At 35.5% G+C, this 15,722-nt stretch overlaps 3 protein-coding genes across 3 annotated transcripts; 2 read left to right on the top strand and 1 right to left on the bottom strand.

The window, feature by feature from the left end:
- Positions 1–328: 328 nt before the first annotated feature.
- On the bottom strand, positions 329–1,429 carry LOC141653442 (uncharacterized). Its single transcript, XM_074461211.1, has 2 exons — positions 1,082–1,429; positions 329–988 (listed from the first exon to the last, which is right to left on the bottom strand). The coding sequence occupies exons 1-2, from the start codon at positions 1,427–1,429 to the stop codon at positions 329–331; spliced, it is 1,008 nt and encodes a 335-aa protein (XP_074317312.1).
- Positions 1,430–1,444: 15 nt separating this feature from the next.
- LOC141653432 (uncharacterized) lies at positions 1,445–2,692 on the top strand. Its single transcript, XM_074461199.1, has 3 exons — positions 1,445–1,467; positions 1,546–1,894; positions 1,988–2,692. Exons 1-3 carry the CDS (start codon positions 1,445–1,447, stop codon positions 2,648–2,650), a joined length of 1,035 nt encoding a protein of 344 aa, XP_074317300.1. The 3' UTR covers positions 2,651–2,692.
- Positions 2,693–4,490: 1,798 nt separating this feature from the next.
- Positions 4,491–9,447, top strand: LOC141601121 (uncharacterized). The gene is made up of 2 exons (XM_074421403.1): positions 4,491–4,715; positions 8,408–9,447. The coding sequence occupies exons 1-2, from the start codon at positions 4,492–4,494 to the stop codon at positions 9,087–9,089; spliced, it is 906 nt and encodes a 301-aa protein (XP_074277504.1). The 5' UTR covers position 4,491; the 3' UTR covers positions 9,090–9,447.
- The last annotated feature ends 6,275 nt before the right edge of the window (positions 9,448–15,722 follow it).

Here is a 15,722-nt window from a genome sequence, read left to right as displayed (position 1 = left end):
GGAGGTATGGAGTTAGAACCCCATACTTTTTAATGCTTGTTTGGTTTGAACTTGTAATGGATTCTAAATGCCATACATGTTGTTTGGTTCACATTTGGAATGGATTTCGAATCGTTTTCTTTTCTTCATTATAGATAACTACAATTAATATTATTTAAAATTAAAATTAACTATAACAAAAGCAAAAATCCAAATTACTCCATAAAAATCCATTGAACATGTTCATATAATACGACAATAGCAAAAATATTCTAACACCAATAAAAATCCACATAAAATGTTCTATGAAAAATATGATAGTCTAAAAATAAACTCCTTCTTCCATGCATCAATTATTGCCATTTCGAGGCAAGTGTGGGTGAATGAGGTTAAAAATAAACTCCTTCTTCCATGCATCATCCGGACTCGATAAAAAGAGAGAGATCACTTGGACTAGACGCCAATTTTGGGAAGCTAATAATGCTTCATATCTAGTCAACCCTTGCACACCAAGTAGCTCATTTACCAAATTTTTCTTCTGATTTTCCAATTCTTGCTCACGAACCATAATAGCGTGTTCATGTTGTTGGGTGGTTGATAAAGCATTAGCAATAGTAGACATATGAACATTCATTCCACTCATGAAATCAGATAAGTTTGAAGACATATCTTTGAAAGAAGTAGTCAAATCCACAACATCCGGCATCTTTCTCTTCTTTGTTTTTTGTTTCGTATTCTCCATCTGAATTTTCACCGTCTTTGCTTTCTTAGAAGTCGGCCTACTTGGACTAGATTGACTAGGCCGATAAAGTGACTCATTATCATCAATAAGATCATCTTCGTCACTTTCATCCTTGCTTAAGTCAATTGGCTCATTTTGTTGGTTCTCCACTGCTTCAGCAAAAGTCTCAGAATAATTTCCAGTGGCTCGATCAGGGCCATAAATAATTGCCAACTTATCAAAGTGTGGAAATGAAACGTTCCACAATCCATGGGCATTTTTATTTTGCTGCAACAATAATACAACACATTCTCGATCAAGTTGAGTTAAAAAAAAATCACCAATTAAGAAAGAGAAACGAAAAGAGAGAAAAAGTATTACCCTACAAAAATCATCATAAGATTGTCTTTCACATTTTATCATATGCTTCTCATCATCCCAGGAAAAGCCAGAAGTGCGAAACATCTCCGTTAGTGCATTATATTTATCCTTAAACCACTTTATCTTTGACTCAATATGAGGATTTGCTTTTAAACCACATCCTGGGAATTTTTTGTTCATCATATCTTCCAACTTATTCTTAAACCCATTCTTGAAACTACCATCAGCTTTCCATTGCGGATCACTATTCAACTCTAACAGCCCATCAATTAAATGCTCTTCTTCAAGTTTAGTCCAAGAACGCTTATTTTTACCCCTTCCACCTTGAGATGTTTGCCCAACATCCATGCTATATACAATCAAATGTCAGATTGTCAGATTGTCAGGTATGCAAATTCCTAACAGATTGTCAGATTGTCAGGTATACCTGACAATCTGACAATCTGACATTTGATTGTATATAGCATGGATGTTGGGCAAACATCTCAAGGTGGAAGGGGTAAAAATAAGCGTTCTTGGACTAAACTTGAAGAAGAGCATTTAATTGATGGGCTGTTAGAGTTGAATAGTGATCCGCAATGGAAAGCTGATGGTAGTTTCAAGAATGGGTTTAAGAATAAGTTGGAAGATATGATGAACAAAAAATTCCCAGGATGTGGTTTAAAAGCAAATCCTCATATTGAGTCAAAGATAAAGTGGTTTAAGGATAAATATAATGCACTAACGGAGATGTTTCGCACTTCTGGCTTTTCCTGGGATGATGAGAAGCATATGATAAAATGTGAAAGACAATCTTATGATGATTTTTGTAGGGTAATACTTTTTCTCTCTTTTCGTTTCTCTTTCTTAATTGGTGATTTTTTTTTAACTCAACTTGATCGAGAATGTGTTGTATTATTGTTGCAGCAAAATAAAAATGCCCATGGATTGTGGAACGTTTCATTTCCACACTTTGATAAGTTGGCAATTATTTATGGCCCTGATCGAGCCACTGGAAATTATTCTGAGACTTTTGCTGAAGCAGTGGAGAACCAACAAAATGAGCCAATTGACTTAAGCAAGGATGAAAGTGACGAAGATGATCTTATTGATGATAATGAGTCACTTTATCGGCCTAGTCAATCTAGTCCAAGTGAGCCGACTTCTAAGAAAGCAAAGACGGTGAAAATTCAGATGGAGAATACGAAACAAAAAACAAAGAAGAGAAAGATGCCGGATGTTGTGGATTTGACTACTTCTTTCAAAGATATGTCTTCAAACTTATCTGATTTCATGAGTGGAATGAATGTTCATATGTCTACTATTGCTAATGCTTTATCAACCACCCAACAACATGAACACGCTATTATGGTTCGTGAGCAAGAATTGGAAAATCAGAAGAAAAATTTGGTAAATGAGCTACTTGGTGTGCAAGGGTTGACTAGATATGAAGCATTATTAGCTTCCCAAAAATTGGCGTCTAGTCCAAGTGATCTCTCTCTCTTTTATCAGAGTCCGGATGATGCATGGAAGAAGGAGTTTATTTTTAACCTCATTCACCCACACTTGCCTCGAAATGGCAATAATTGATGCATGGAAGAAGGAGTTTATTTTTAGACTATCATATTTTTCATAGAACATTTTATGTGGATTTTTATTGATGTTAGAATATTTTTGCTATTGTCGTATTATATGAACATGTTCAATGGATTTTTATGGAGTAATTTGGATTTTTGCTTTTGTTATAGTTAATTTTAATTTTAAATAATATTAATTGTAGTTATCTATAATGAAGAAAAGAAAACGATTCGAAATCCATTCCAAATGTGAACCAAACAACATGTATGGCATTTAGAATCCATTACAAGTTCAAACCAAACAAGCATTAAAAAGTATGGGGTTCTAACTCCATACCTCCTTGGTATTAGAATCCATTCCATTCCATTCCAATTGTTTGAACCAAACGGCCCCTCAATAGCTTTAGGGTTTGGATAGGGTGGAATGGATTTAGAATCCTGGGATGAGACTTGGGTATGAGATTCCAATGGTTTGGAATGGATTTAGAACCCCTTGGGTATCAAACTCCATTCCAAAAGGGTCCAACCAAACACTTGAATGGAGGAAATCCATTCCAATCCATTCCAAGTACCCCAACCAAACACCCCCTTAATAACTTATTTCAAAAGCTAATATATTTAAATATGTATATTATCAACTTATAATATTAAGTTATTAAAATAAAAATATTATTTTATATTTTTACTAAGTAATTTTGATGGGCCTAATATTATTGGGTCAGTCATACCTAAATTTAAGTCTTACACAACAATTTGTGTTTATTGTTTGATTATTAGTAAAAATTTATATTTAATTAACTTGTATTTAATCAATAAGTCACACGTACTAAATATAAGATCTAAATTAGTAATTGAAATTAAAAAAAAAAAACGAATAAATGCTTATTCACCTCTCCATAAAGTACCTTATTGGGCTCCTGAGAGCATCCGCAAAGGTGAGGCTCCCCATATCTTCTCTTTCCTTTTCTTATTCGTCCACCTCATTTTCCACTAACTTTTCCATTTACCCTCCCCATTTCATAATTACATTTATGCAACAATAGGGTTCCCCAATTCACACACAAAAATTTGGGAACCTCCCCAAAAGTAACACAAATTGCCTTACTTTTTTTTTTGGGAGCTCCTCTAAAAACAGTGGAACCCCAAATGTTGGGGAGCTTTGTGCAACAATGAGGAGCCTCATATGAGGAGAGAGAGGACATATGGGAAGGCACCTCCCCACCTTTGCGGATGCTCCTTATTTTCTCAAAGGGTGCCGGTTAGATTATGACACTTCATTCATCTTTAAGTGCATGCATATGCATGTGTATAATATACATACTACATTGCATGAAGATTAACAGGAGGAAAATCTGAAATTTATTTTGAAAGAAAAAAAAAATACAAAACTCCATAGTATTCTTTTATTCTATTTGCCTAGAATGAGAGGGAATCGATAGTCATATTATTCTATAAAAGTTTTGGTAATACTCGAGACAATGTAAAGGTTAAAATACTCTTTACGAAAATCGAATACGTGATTCTATTGTTATCCAAGTTTATCATTTGTCATTAACATTCCTACCGAGTGCCAACCACCGTATATTTCCAACGGTATATTTGTTCGTTGCGCCCTAATGACATCATTGAACTCCTTCCTCCCTAAATCTGAATTTTCAACCCACATTTTATAATCTTATCCATCCCATTTTCTAACATCCGATAATCATAACTTTTATAAACATAAGAATTCAGAATTGTCATTCAAATTATTTGATATTAATTTGAAAACAACTCAAGTATCCTTAAAACAAAACTATAATTCATCATATCCCCCCTTGCTTAAAAGTGAGCGACCTTTTATACTGTTCACTAATGAACAATCCAACTCTTGCCACATCTCAGCCGTTCCTTCTGTTTCATGCAATCCAGGTCCTCAATTCCTCTTTCATTAACACACTTTTTTTCACAAACTTCCCGAATCATTCTCCTCCATTCATTTCATCTCCAGCACACTTACACCTTTTCTGTTTCATTCTCCTTTTTTCTCTCCGTCTCACTTCTTCTGGATCCTCACTCAGATGGCAACCTAATCAAAGGTATTTTTTGAACAACCATGTTTGTTGTTTTAATTTATGGGTTTGTTGTTTGATCTTTGGGTTTATTTATCTTGTTTGATCGTGATCTAATTAAGGTATGTATTGAATTTGATGAAGCAGGTTATTGTTTGATCTTAATCTTATCACATTAGGTAAGCTTTGATTTAAGTTAGGGAGTTAGGGTTTGGATGACAGTAGAGCTCACATTCATCGTCAACGAAGAGGATGAATATGGTAAGTGGGCAATTTTTTGTTGTCTTTGTGATCCGTGTTTTTATTTCCTCTGCTTTTATTGCTTTTCAAGTTAGGAACGAGATTATTTTGTGGAGATATGTAGTTTTATATGATAGAGTTAGTGCCTTGAGTTTTTGATGTCTGATTGTAAATTAGATAGTTTTACTGTCTGATTGTAGTTTAGACAACTTTCTTCATTGAAGTTCGACATTAAGGTTAAATCAAAGTATTGATTTCTATGGTCCGATCAAAGTATTGATTGTTAGAAGTGTTCCTTCAAAAGAAGCGTTTATTTATCCGACATTGATATAATAAATTAGGAGGTTGTGGTTTATAAGTGATCACTTGTATTACTACTAATATGTGTAGTAGTGGAGGGGTCGGTCTATGTTAAAAGACTCACGGTGCGGTCGAGCGACCTTTTTTTCGGAAGTGTGATCACCTATTTTCCACATTCATCGGCACAATTTTCCAAAATAGATTACTCATTCTTTTATGTTGATTATTGTATTTCCTATACAAATGGTGTTGATTACTAAAATCAGTTTACAAGACAATAATAAATATGTTTCTAGATTTTTCTTTTCCACTCCTATAAATACCACCTATCCACACCATTTCAAAACAGTCAACATATTCTCACATCTACTCTTCTCAAACTACTTCTTCCCTAATATGTATCATTCATAGCTGATTTTGGCAACGTTCTGTTAGTAATCCTCAATCTGAGTCTTTGTCGTACACCGTAGACTTGGAAGTCGTGTAACCCTGGGAAGTTGGTTGCTAAGAGGCCGTGTGTATCGAGCGGGGCAAATACAACTTTAGGGCAGTGATTCTATCACGCCACGATATCTTACTCTTCAAATTCTGTAAGTTTATCTGTTCATTAATTTCATAATAGTCATACCGCCTACAGTCTAAAGTTGTATTTTAGTTTTTCTTGCTCGTTAAATTTTTCATTTAAGGCGATATGGCTACGTCTATTTGTGTTGATTCGTCACCAAAAATCTAATTTTTATCTCATTATGGATGATAGTGGCATACAGAGTATATTAGTAACAAAGAGGGTCAGTTTACATTTTTTACATTTTCCTGATAATTTGTTACACGGGCCAGTTTACAAATTTTAGCATCGTGTTTGTCTTATATGTTTTACACTTTTTCAAAGATTGCACAAGTATAAATGCTAGTTTAAAATCTAATTCATTTGATTCCACTAAAAATTGTCTTTTCACTACTGTACAATGGAGTACACGTGATTTTGTATGTTGTGCAATTTTTTTTCGTGTATAAATGCTAGTCATCCTTCTCATCAATGATGAAAAAAAAAATTGTGTAATCTAATTTGTAATAGGGCTAATTCTTTAAGTACCTGAGTATTTTCTTGTAAGTATCATAGATATCCTTTTATTCCATTGCTTTTTAGTGTGGTTAAACAGTACGCGTGCGTATTTTTTTTTTAGTACACCTGCCAAACTTTCGAACCTGGAATCATTTCGGATTACCAAATCCGAAAGTTGATTTACCAAACTTTTGACTGGAATCTTTGTGCAGTTACGCTATTATACTGAATTTTTCTTGGCTTACCTCTTTGCTTTACTGTCCGGCCTTACCATGAATAATTGCACTGGAGCAGTTTCTAGACTACCACTTTCGTTTTAATTTTATGAACTTTCCACTATGATTTTGTTGACTGCGAAGGAGGTTTTGAGATTCATGACGAAATTGAGTTGGATATCAGCATTTAGTAAGATCGACTATTATTTGACTTGTATTCTTATTTCGTCTGTCTTACTACTTGTGACCAAACTTTTATTTCTCCCTTGCTTCATAGAAGATTATTACATGAGTATGTTTTTTTTATATGACTAAGAATATATACTTTTGTACTAGAATAAGAACATGGGATGAGATCAATATATTCTCGTTTATTTGTTAAGAGGCCATAAACTTTGAAGCAATGTCATGCTTGATTATACAAAGAATTTTTTCAAGTTGTTCTCAACTTCCGGTTGATCTATTTAATTGTTATCGGATAATTATGTGACATAGTAAACTGGAAGCAATAAATTAATAGGTTGAAATTGTTTGGGTTAAGAGCATGCTTATTATATAAGGAACGCTTAATAACTTCTTTATTATCTAATATGATTGATTAGATTAATGTATTCGTGACTTTTTGAATGTTGTGTTGTCATTATGTATAATATGAGAACTTGTGGGGGAAGTAGTATTTTTTTTTTTTAGTAAACTTTGAAAAGTTGTGTTTCCTCTCTAAGTTGTGAAAAACGTATTCCTTATGTGATATATTTGGAAATATATGGAGCGTAAAGGAAAATATTGTATGATTTTATGCAATACAAAATTGGATCTAAAATAATTTGTTATGTATAGTTGGTTATGACAATGGATAATTTGGCATCTTGGTTTATGATGACAATTTTGATCTTTGGTGACATGTTTCAAAAAGGGTAATATTTGTTCATCATCTTATGTCATCTTGAATGTTAGCCATGAGCCTATAATATTAACCTTGTCACTACTTGATGTTTTATAGTTGAGCTGGTTTTACAGATTACTTTGGAAATTTTGTTAAAAATATTGTCCAATTCTTATTAGCGGTAAAGGTGATTGCTTAGACCTTGAGTAAGTTGTAGATTGTGGATCGTCTAGTAAACGTATGACTACCCTTAACTTTCTCGTCGTAAGACAATTGAGTCTTAGTGCTGGAAGTTGGTGATAATTGGAACACTAATATATGAGACATTAATTAAGATGCATACATGGGTTTATACATGACAAAATGAATTTGGTGGAAAGGTTGTTACATTCATATATATGATTTTTGTATGCGTTATGAGAGATATGATATAGCTCATGTCGTTGTTATAGGTGATGGACACCATGTTTTTTTGTAAGCTAATCCATGAAAACAATTGTATCTTTGGGAATGTGTTTGCAATTTAATTGAACGTCGAATAATTATGATATTTATTTGACTTTGGAAAACTGTATCTTTTATAATGCTATATCATGAAAGTTATAGATGCATAATTGCATTGTTGAATATGTAATGGAGTATGAATATATTGTGAAGAACTTGCAGGATAAAAATTTGAATGGCTAAGTGGTTGTATTCCTTTGTGGGAATATTTTGACTCCATTAATTGTCATGCATCCCTAAAGGCAGATATTATACAGGCCACTGGTTTTGTAGAGGGGATATTGCCATTCAGATACTTGGGTGTTCCAATTCAAGCAGGTAGGTTAACCAAGAAAGATTGCAACATTCTTGCTGAAAAAATGGTGAATAGAATAAGGAGCCTAGGTGCCAAAAAGCTTTCCTATGCTGGGAGGGTTGTGCTTATCAATTATGTCCTTAACACTCTTTACTCTTATTGGGCTAGCATATTTTTGATACCTAAGGGAGTAATTAAGAGAATTGAGGCCATTTGCAGAAATTATTTATGGGGAAGCAGTGCTGAATATCACATGGTTCCTCTCATAGCCTGGGACAAGGTTACACTACCAAAATATGAAGGAGGTTTAGGCATTAAGGAGGCTGAACTTTGGAATACAGCCACTGTTGCAAAACTGGTGAATTGGATTTATGGCAAAGCTGATAGGTTATGGATCAGATGGGTTAATCAGATTTACATCAAGAATAGGGTCTGGCATACATACTATCCACCAAATGATGTGTCCTGGGCATGGAAGTGTATATGTAGAGTAAAAGAGATCATGAAGCCAGCTTACATTGATGACCAATGGTCTGAGGATCCTAAGGGATACTCAATTAGAAGTGGCTATGAATGGTTGAGACCTAAACAAGCCTTACAGAGTTGGAAAAATTTTGTTTGGAACAAATGGAACTACCCCAAACATGCTATGATCAGCTGGATTACCATGAATAATGGTTTGAAGGTTAAGTATAAACTGTACCAGTTTGGTTGCTGCCTGATAATAGATGTTGCTGTTGAAACTCAAAGTCATCTCTTCTTTGAGTGTTCATATAGTAGACAAGTCATTGCTGCAGTAGAGACCTGCTGTGGATTTAAGGTTGATGTAAGCATGTCTGCACCACCTAATGGTATCGTTCCCAAGCCTGCTTTGAAGCAGGATGTGCATTCACTTATCTGATCAGCCTGCTTATACTTCATTTGGAACCAGAGAAATAATGCAAGGATTAATTTTCTACTGATAAGGCCTGACAATGTTGCTGGCACTATCAGAGAAGAAGTGAAGAGAAGAATCAGAGCAAGACTGAGCAAGGAGCCAACACAGAATGATAAAGTATGGCTAAGGAAATGGGGCATAGCAGTGGACTGAGGCTTTGTGTCTGGTCTAGTTTAGTGTTATACTATATTGGTTTTTGTGGCTGCAGTGTTTTGGTTGTAGCGTGAATGCATTGGCATAGGTTGAGGCTGGTCTGAACTTACATTTTAATTATTCATTTTTAATTTATATATCTCACATTTCACCAAAAAAAAAAAAAAAATTTGTCATGCATCATAATCTGAAGCATCAGGTTTTTTGGCAGATTATCAAGAGTAATGGATAATTTGATCGGATAATGGGTTCACAAAGGTTGTGAATTGTGAGTGGATATTGAGATCCCTTACGCAATGTCATATCATGATAGTACGTACTTAAATTGTGAAGAGGATATTGAGTTCCTCCTACCAATGGCCATGGTAGAAGTTGGTGTTGGTGGCACACTAGGTAATACTTTAGAAAAATTGATGATTAAGAGTTCGTGTTATAAAGAGAATGAAACCTCTTCCCTCTCAGTAATCAGTAAGAACGGCCTTGTCTTTGATGTTCAACTACCCACTGCCACACTAGGTCATGCTTCAAAAACATAATCTTCCTCTTGTTCAACTACCTATTGCTACACCAGACATTGAATATGCTATTAATTTTTACTAATTTGATAATATTTATGTTTCAATTAATTATAGCATGGACCGAAGATTATATTTCACATGTCTGGAAGGTTCAAGATGAAAAGAATTATACCTTGGGCGCATTTCATGAAAGGTAATAATTTTATTTGTTTTAATTTATTATTTTAATAATATATGATTTATTATATCTGTAGCAACCATTGGATGTTGATCGTTACTTGTCTGAGACTAAACACTATTTATATTTTGGATTCGGACCAAAAAACAACAAAGAAATTGGACATAAAAGCAAGACTCAAAAATGCTTGGTTTTTACATTGCGCTCAAGGCGGAAGGCGTAATTTCGCTAGAAAGAATAATAAGCTCATCATAAAAGATGACATCGTGGTAAGTGAAATATAAACTCTTTTTATATTGTAACAACTAACTTTAAATTATATTACATTTTACATGCTATATAATTAATATCATATTTTTTCTTTAAATTTTAGTGTCCTTAATAACCAAATGATTACGAGTGTGGTTATTATGTCATGAAGTGGACGTACAGCATAACTTTTGTTTTCGAAGAGCAAAGAAGAATAATTTGAGAAGGTATACATTATTTAAATTCTTGGTATGGTTTATTTATCTAGTTTTAGCTTTATATCCTTACTAATTGACCTATATTTGTCAACTATAGCTTATGGCGAATTCAACCATGTCAGATGGCGACATTTATGAGATCAAAGAAGAGTGGGCTACCAAATGTTTACAGAATTTGTAGATTAGTTTATCAACTAAGGCGTGTGTTATTCATATGGTTGAATGTATTTTTGGTGATAGTGATGTTGATGTTATTTTGTTGGATGTGATGAAACATGGATGTTGGTTTGTTGGATGTGTTTGAAATATTACAAATGTGGTTACATTTATATTCACAGGTCTTCTTTGGTTCTTATAGTATTTGGAATCATCATATTTAAGGGGAGGTGCTGCTGAAATTTTTGTAGAATATATATATATATATATATATATATATATATATATATATATATATATATATACACGACGGTTTATTTAAAACCGACGTCAAAAGGTAAAAAATTCAAAAAAAAGTCGCCTTTAATGGCGGTTCTTCAACAACCAACCGACGTTATAATTACGTGTAGTGGCGGTTTCTTAACTACAACCGACGTTATACAAACCTTTCGCGACGGTTCTGTAGCTACAACCGACGTTATAGATCACATGTAGTGTCAGGTTTGAGGGGTAATTTACCTATAGTGGTGGTTTTGATGAATTATAATGGCGGTTCTTGTATAAAAACCGTCGTATTAGATAAGTTTATAATGGCGGTTTTGTATAACAACCGCCACTATAGGATAGCTATAGCGGCGGTTCAACAACCCCCTATAACCGCCGTAAAGTTTATACGACGCCGCGATAAACGACGGACACTAAATCTCTAAAAACCGCCACAAAAGGTCATTTATAACCGCCACCGTATGTAGGGGGTTTTTCTACTAGTGCACAAGGAATGGGTTTAAAGCCTATTGGGAGTGAATCTTGACGGGGCTCCCCTACTAGCAAAAGAAAGCTAATATTCAGTACTTGGTTGTCCATTGTAGGTCCTATATTTGATTGAACCTATAGATGAGATAACGATTTAGAATCTGCAGACCTATAAACAGAAGAAGTTTGTTGATATAAGTAAAGAAGATTTAGAACTTGGTTAGATTGTTTTCTCCTTGACTTGCTTGTTTTTTTTCCCCTATAAAATAATACCTTTTCATATTATGAATTATGATGATAAATGCCATTTGATCACAATTAGGCGAGGTTACTTTATTTATAACATGATGTAACTTGTATCACAGGTGACGAGGATGAAGTGAAGGAACGGGAGACAAAACAAGAATACAACCTATTATGTAACTGGAGAAAGTAACAGGTTGGCGAGAAGGTGGCAAATGTTCTATTTTTTTGCATTCTGAACCTGGTATATGTTATCATTAGTTGAGCGTCACTCTTGTTAAAGATATATCTTAAGATAATATTATTATACACACAATCTCCTATTATTGGTATATGTATCAATTAGCTATCATCATGTAATCATATCCCTTGATCTTAGGCTGTCAATCTCGTTATATTAGGATAGTAATTGGAGCCTTTGTCTCCTCTTCATTGTATATATAGTCCTCCTGATACACTTGTAAATGTATTCAATAAAAACAATACTCTCTTCTAACCTTACATGGTATAAGGATACATATCGATCCTATTACTTATCATCCTCCTTCCCAAACTCGGTGCACCGATGGCATCCATAAACTCCCTCATTCCCAACTCCGACGAACCCACACAACCCCTCGTCTCGATTCACTTTCCCAACTGCATCAAACTAACACTCACAACCTTTAGCTCCTGACAATTCCAAATCACCCGACTCCTCCTTGACTACGGCCTCTTCTCATTCCTTGATGGCACTTCACCTCCACCACCATAAACCCTCGTATCCACCACCACCTCGGATGACAAAACCACTGAGAAAACAGCCACCCTACCAAACCCGGCCTATAACACATGGTATCGCCAAGACCAATTAGTCCTTGGTCCTATCACATGAACCCTCGATGAGTCCGTATTCCCAATCATCCTCGGTGCCACCACCTCCCATGATGCGTGGCAAACCCTAGCTACGACCTACGCTAACCCATCCCGCGGACACATACTCTAACTCAAAGGCCGCCTCAAAAATATCACCCTTGGTAACAAAACCGTTTCCGAATACATGCTTTCAATTAAAGCATGTACGGACCAACTCGTCCATCTTGGCAAACCCATAGACCCTGAGGACATCACCTCGCAAATTATCAATGGCCTCAACCAAACTCTCTATAAACCCGTCATCGATGCGATACGTGCTCGAGACAACCCCATTTTCTTCGACGTCTTTCACGAAAAACTTATCCAATATGAGTTAACTGTGAAAACCGAACCTCAAGTCGATCCCATCATCCCACCCTTCAACCCCTATGCCCATGCCGCTACCTCACGCCCCTATTACCCCTCCTTGAACCCTCCTCGATAGTACCACAATCACCAACACAACCAAAGCCGTAACCTACCCACTTCTTCCAACAACCACGGCCTCCTCCTGATGTGACTCATATTTGCGCACATTTAGTCCCCTAATTTAGCCTATTTTGCATACTATTATAACATTTCCTAGCCATTTTATCCGTCAAAACCTTCCTATTTCCTTTTCTAGTGCATTTCATATGTTTTGTAGAAAAGGAGATAAATGAGGCGGAAATTCCCGTCTCTCGTGCTTATTTGGAAGGTTATTGATGATATTGGATGGACTAGTATGAAGAGGAGGCAAGAACGAGAGCCAACAACACAAGAATAAGGGGTATGCAAGAGGAGGAAAAGCAAGGAAGCCATTACAAGAAGAAATTACTCGAAACCCAAACCAAGAGTTGCTCCTTTGGCTCCGAAAGTATGCTAGATGGAACGGCGTCGAAAAAACAAGTGATCTAGGCTTTTGAATCACTCCAATAGGATTCCGGATGAGAAAATGACGTCCGTTTTACAATCCGAGGTCAAACAAAGAAGCTGTCCGCCAATCCGCTCGTCCCGAGACTCAAGACGCTCGGATTCCTGAGACCCAATCCGCTCGTCTTTCCCACTAGACGCTCGGATTGTTAGACAGAAAGAAAAGATAAATACACATACCAGAATCCGAGCGTCCCGAGACCAAGCCGCTCGGATTCTCTTACAGCTCTTACGTTCTCTTCTTGCTCTATGAAGGATGCGCATATTTTCGAAAGCCTAGCAAAAAGGAGACTCGCATCTTTTCTTAAGAGGAGCGATTCCCTATTCAACAATTAGCATTGTTAATTACTATTTTACCCTTGCTTAACCTAATGAATCCCTACTATAAATACCCCATTTGTAATAATCAAAACCAGGCTCTCTTAGTAGGAAATTCTCTTAGATTAGATTAGGAGTAGATTAGAATAGATTACTCTTTAATCTTTCCACAAATTACACATTAATCTCTCCTTAATTGTTGTTCAAGTTTGTTACTTTTGGGTAATTGAAAATTATTGGGTTATTATTGGAGGATTGACAACCCTTCATCAATCAATCAAGTTTCTTCCTTTATTCCTTGCCTTATTATTTACATGATCTCAAGTTTGGTATAATTCCTTTACTCTTACTCTTTATTGTTTATTCTATTATCATGTTTATACTTGTTGTGATGATTGACACCATTAATGACATGTTTACCATGATAATAAGTGAGTAGTTTCTTTAGCTAGGATTAGTGGGTAATTAAGGGAAACCAACATGGGATTAGTCATGCTTAATCCAATATGTTTTCATAATTAAATTGCTTGCTTGTTGTGATGACAACTTTATGCACATGTTAAGTTTGATGAAATGCTAAGCCTATGAATCCTTGCATTTTACCCGTCTCTTACCTTTTCAACAAGACTTGTAAGATATAAACCAACTCGAGTCTTGTTAGACCATGCATAGAAGTTGAATAGGAGGAAAGTAAGTCGACTTGTAGGTGTTGTACAATCTAATCGATTCGGCTCCGGGACCCAACTCTTCCTATGAACCGTAAGACATAAACCAACTCGGTTCCTTTACAACATTAATTGCTTGCAACTTTGTAAACATGTTTGTATGATCAATACCATGAATCCCCTATGACCCCATGATATCCTAGTACTTTTAATCATTTGTTTACATCCATCCTAGTTCGTTGTTTGCTTTACTTTATTGCTTGTATTAGCCTAGGACACAACTACAAACCCAAATCAATCGTGACACTAGCATAAATTGAGATAGATAGACTTAGAACTCAAAGCACACCGTCCCATAGTATTATAAAATGCAAGTTAGAAATATTTACAAATGGTGATGTGACCATAATTTGAGCATATTTAGTCCCCGAATTAGCCTTGTTCCTATGCTTTTTAGTGCATATTTGGGTCATTTATTGTCTTTAGCCCTTTGTTTTGCATATTCTTTGAGGTTTTGATCCCTTGGTAGGAAAGGAGTGCAAACCTTACATTTTTATGGCAAAATGGAGCTAAATTGATTGAATTCAATGACCAAGCATCAAAGAGAAGACAAGACTAGAAGGTCTTTGTACATACTTGTAGATACCCGTATCCGTCGATATTGGAATTTATAGAGAACCCGACAAACACCCGATGATGATAGGACACATGTATTCAATAGTTGTCATTGTCATTATTTGGAGCTCGTTTTACGGCGTAGAATGGGCGTAGTCGATGAAGTATTTTATTAATTTAAATGATATTTAAATTAATGTTTTTTAAAGTGAATTCATTTTATTGTTTTAATTTGAATTTATTTTCTTAAATTTATTTTATTGAAAATAAAATAGATATTTGATTTGAAAAATAATTCTTATGTTAATTAATTTGAAAAATCAATTTATATCGTTAATAAACCGTATTTGAAGAACTCGATTTTTTACGACGGCTTTATACGCGATCTTGAGCTCGTTTTCAACTTGATTTGGGCACGATTTTCGAAGCAAACTCGAACCAACTCCTGACCCATAACCCAACCCATCACTCACTCTCGTAACCAGGCCCTAACCCCACGCAAACCCGCGTCCGTACCTCCTTATTTTCGAGCCCCAAACAGCCCACACAACCAGTCCATACCCTTTCCCGTGTTCAGCATTACCAAGCCCCAAACCCGCTCCAAACGCCACTTAAACCCGTGCCCATTAACCCCAATCTATACCCTAGTATCCTACCCATATTACCCTAGCTTAAACACCAAGAAACACCCCTCCTAAACCCTACACCAGCTCACGAAAGCTGCT

The sequence above is a fragment of the Silene latifolia genome, chromosome 1 (genome assembly GCF_048544455.1).
Source record: "Silene latifolia isolate original U9 population chromosome 1, ASM4854445v1, whole genome shotgun sequence".
Lineage (NCBI taxonomy): Eukaryota > Viridiplantae > Streptophyta > Magnoliopsida > Caryophyllales > Caryophyllaceae > Silene > Silene latifolia.
Note: the sequence above shows the minus strand (reverse complement) of the source record. Positions and strands in the feature narration are given on the sequence as shown.

Excerpts from the sequence above, each read along its gene's own strand:
- LOC141653442 (XM_074461211.1), bottom strand. The coding sequence starts at position 1,429 with ATGGATGTTGGGCAAACATCTCAAGGTGGAAGGGGTAAAAATAAGCGT. Across the intron at positions 989-1,081 it reads CTTATGATGATTTTTGTAGG|CAAAATAAAAATGCCCATGG; the intron begins GTAATACTTTTT and ends TTATTGTTGCAG.
- LOC141653432 (XM_074461199.1), top strand. The coding sequence starts at position 1,445 with ATGTCAGATTGTCAGATTGTCAG. Across the intron at positions 1,468-1,545 it reads TCAGATTGTCAGATTGTCAG|CATGGATGTTGGGCAAACAT; the intron begins GTATGCAAATTC and ends GATTGTATATAG. Across the intron at positions 1,895-1,987 it reads CTTATGATGATTTTTGTAGG|CAAAATAAAAATGCCCATGG; the intron begins GTAATACTTTTT and ends TTATTGTTGCAG.
- LOC141601121 (XM_074421403.1), top strand. The coding sequence starts at position 4,492 with ATGAACAATCCAACTCTTGCCACATCTCAGCCGTTCCTTCTGTTTCAT. Across the intron at positions 4,716-8,407 it reads AGATGGCAACCTAATCAAAG|AAATTATTTATGGGGAAGCA; the intron begins GTATTTTTTGAA and ends GGCCATTTGCAG.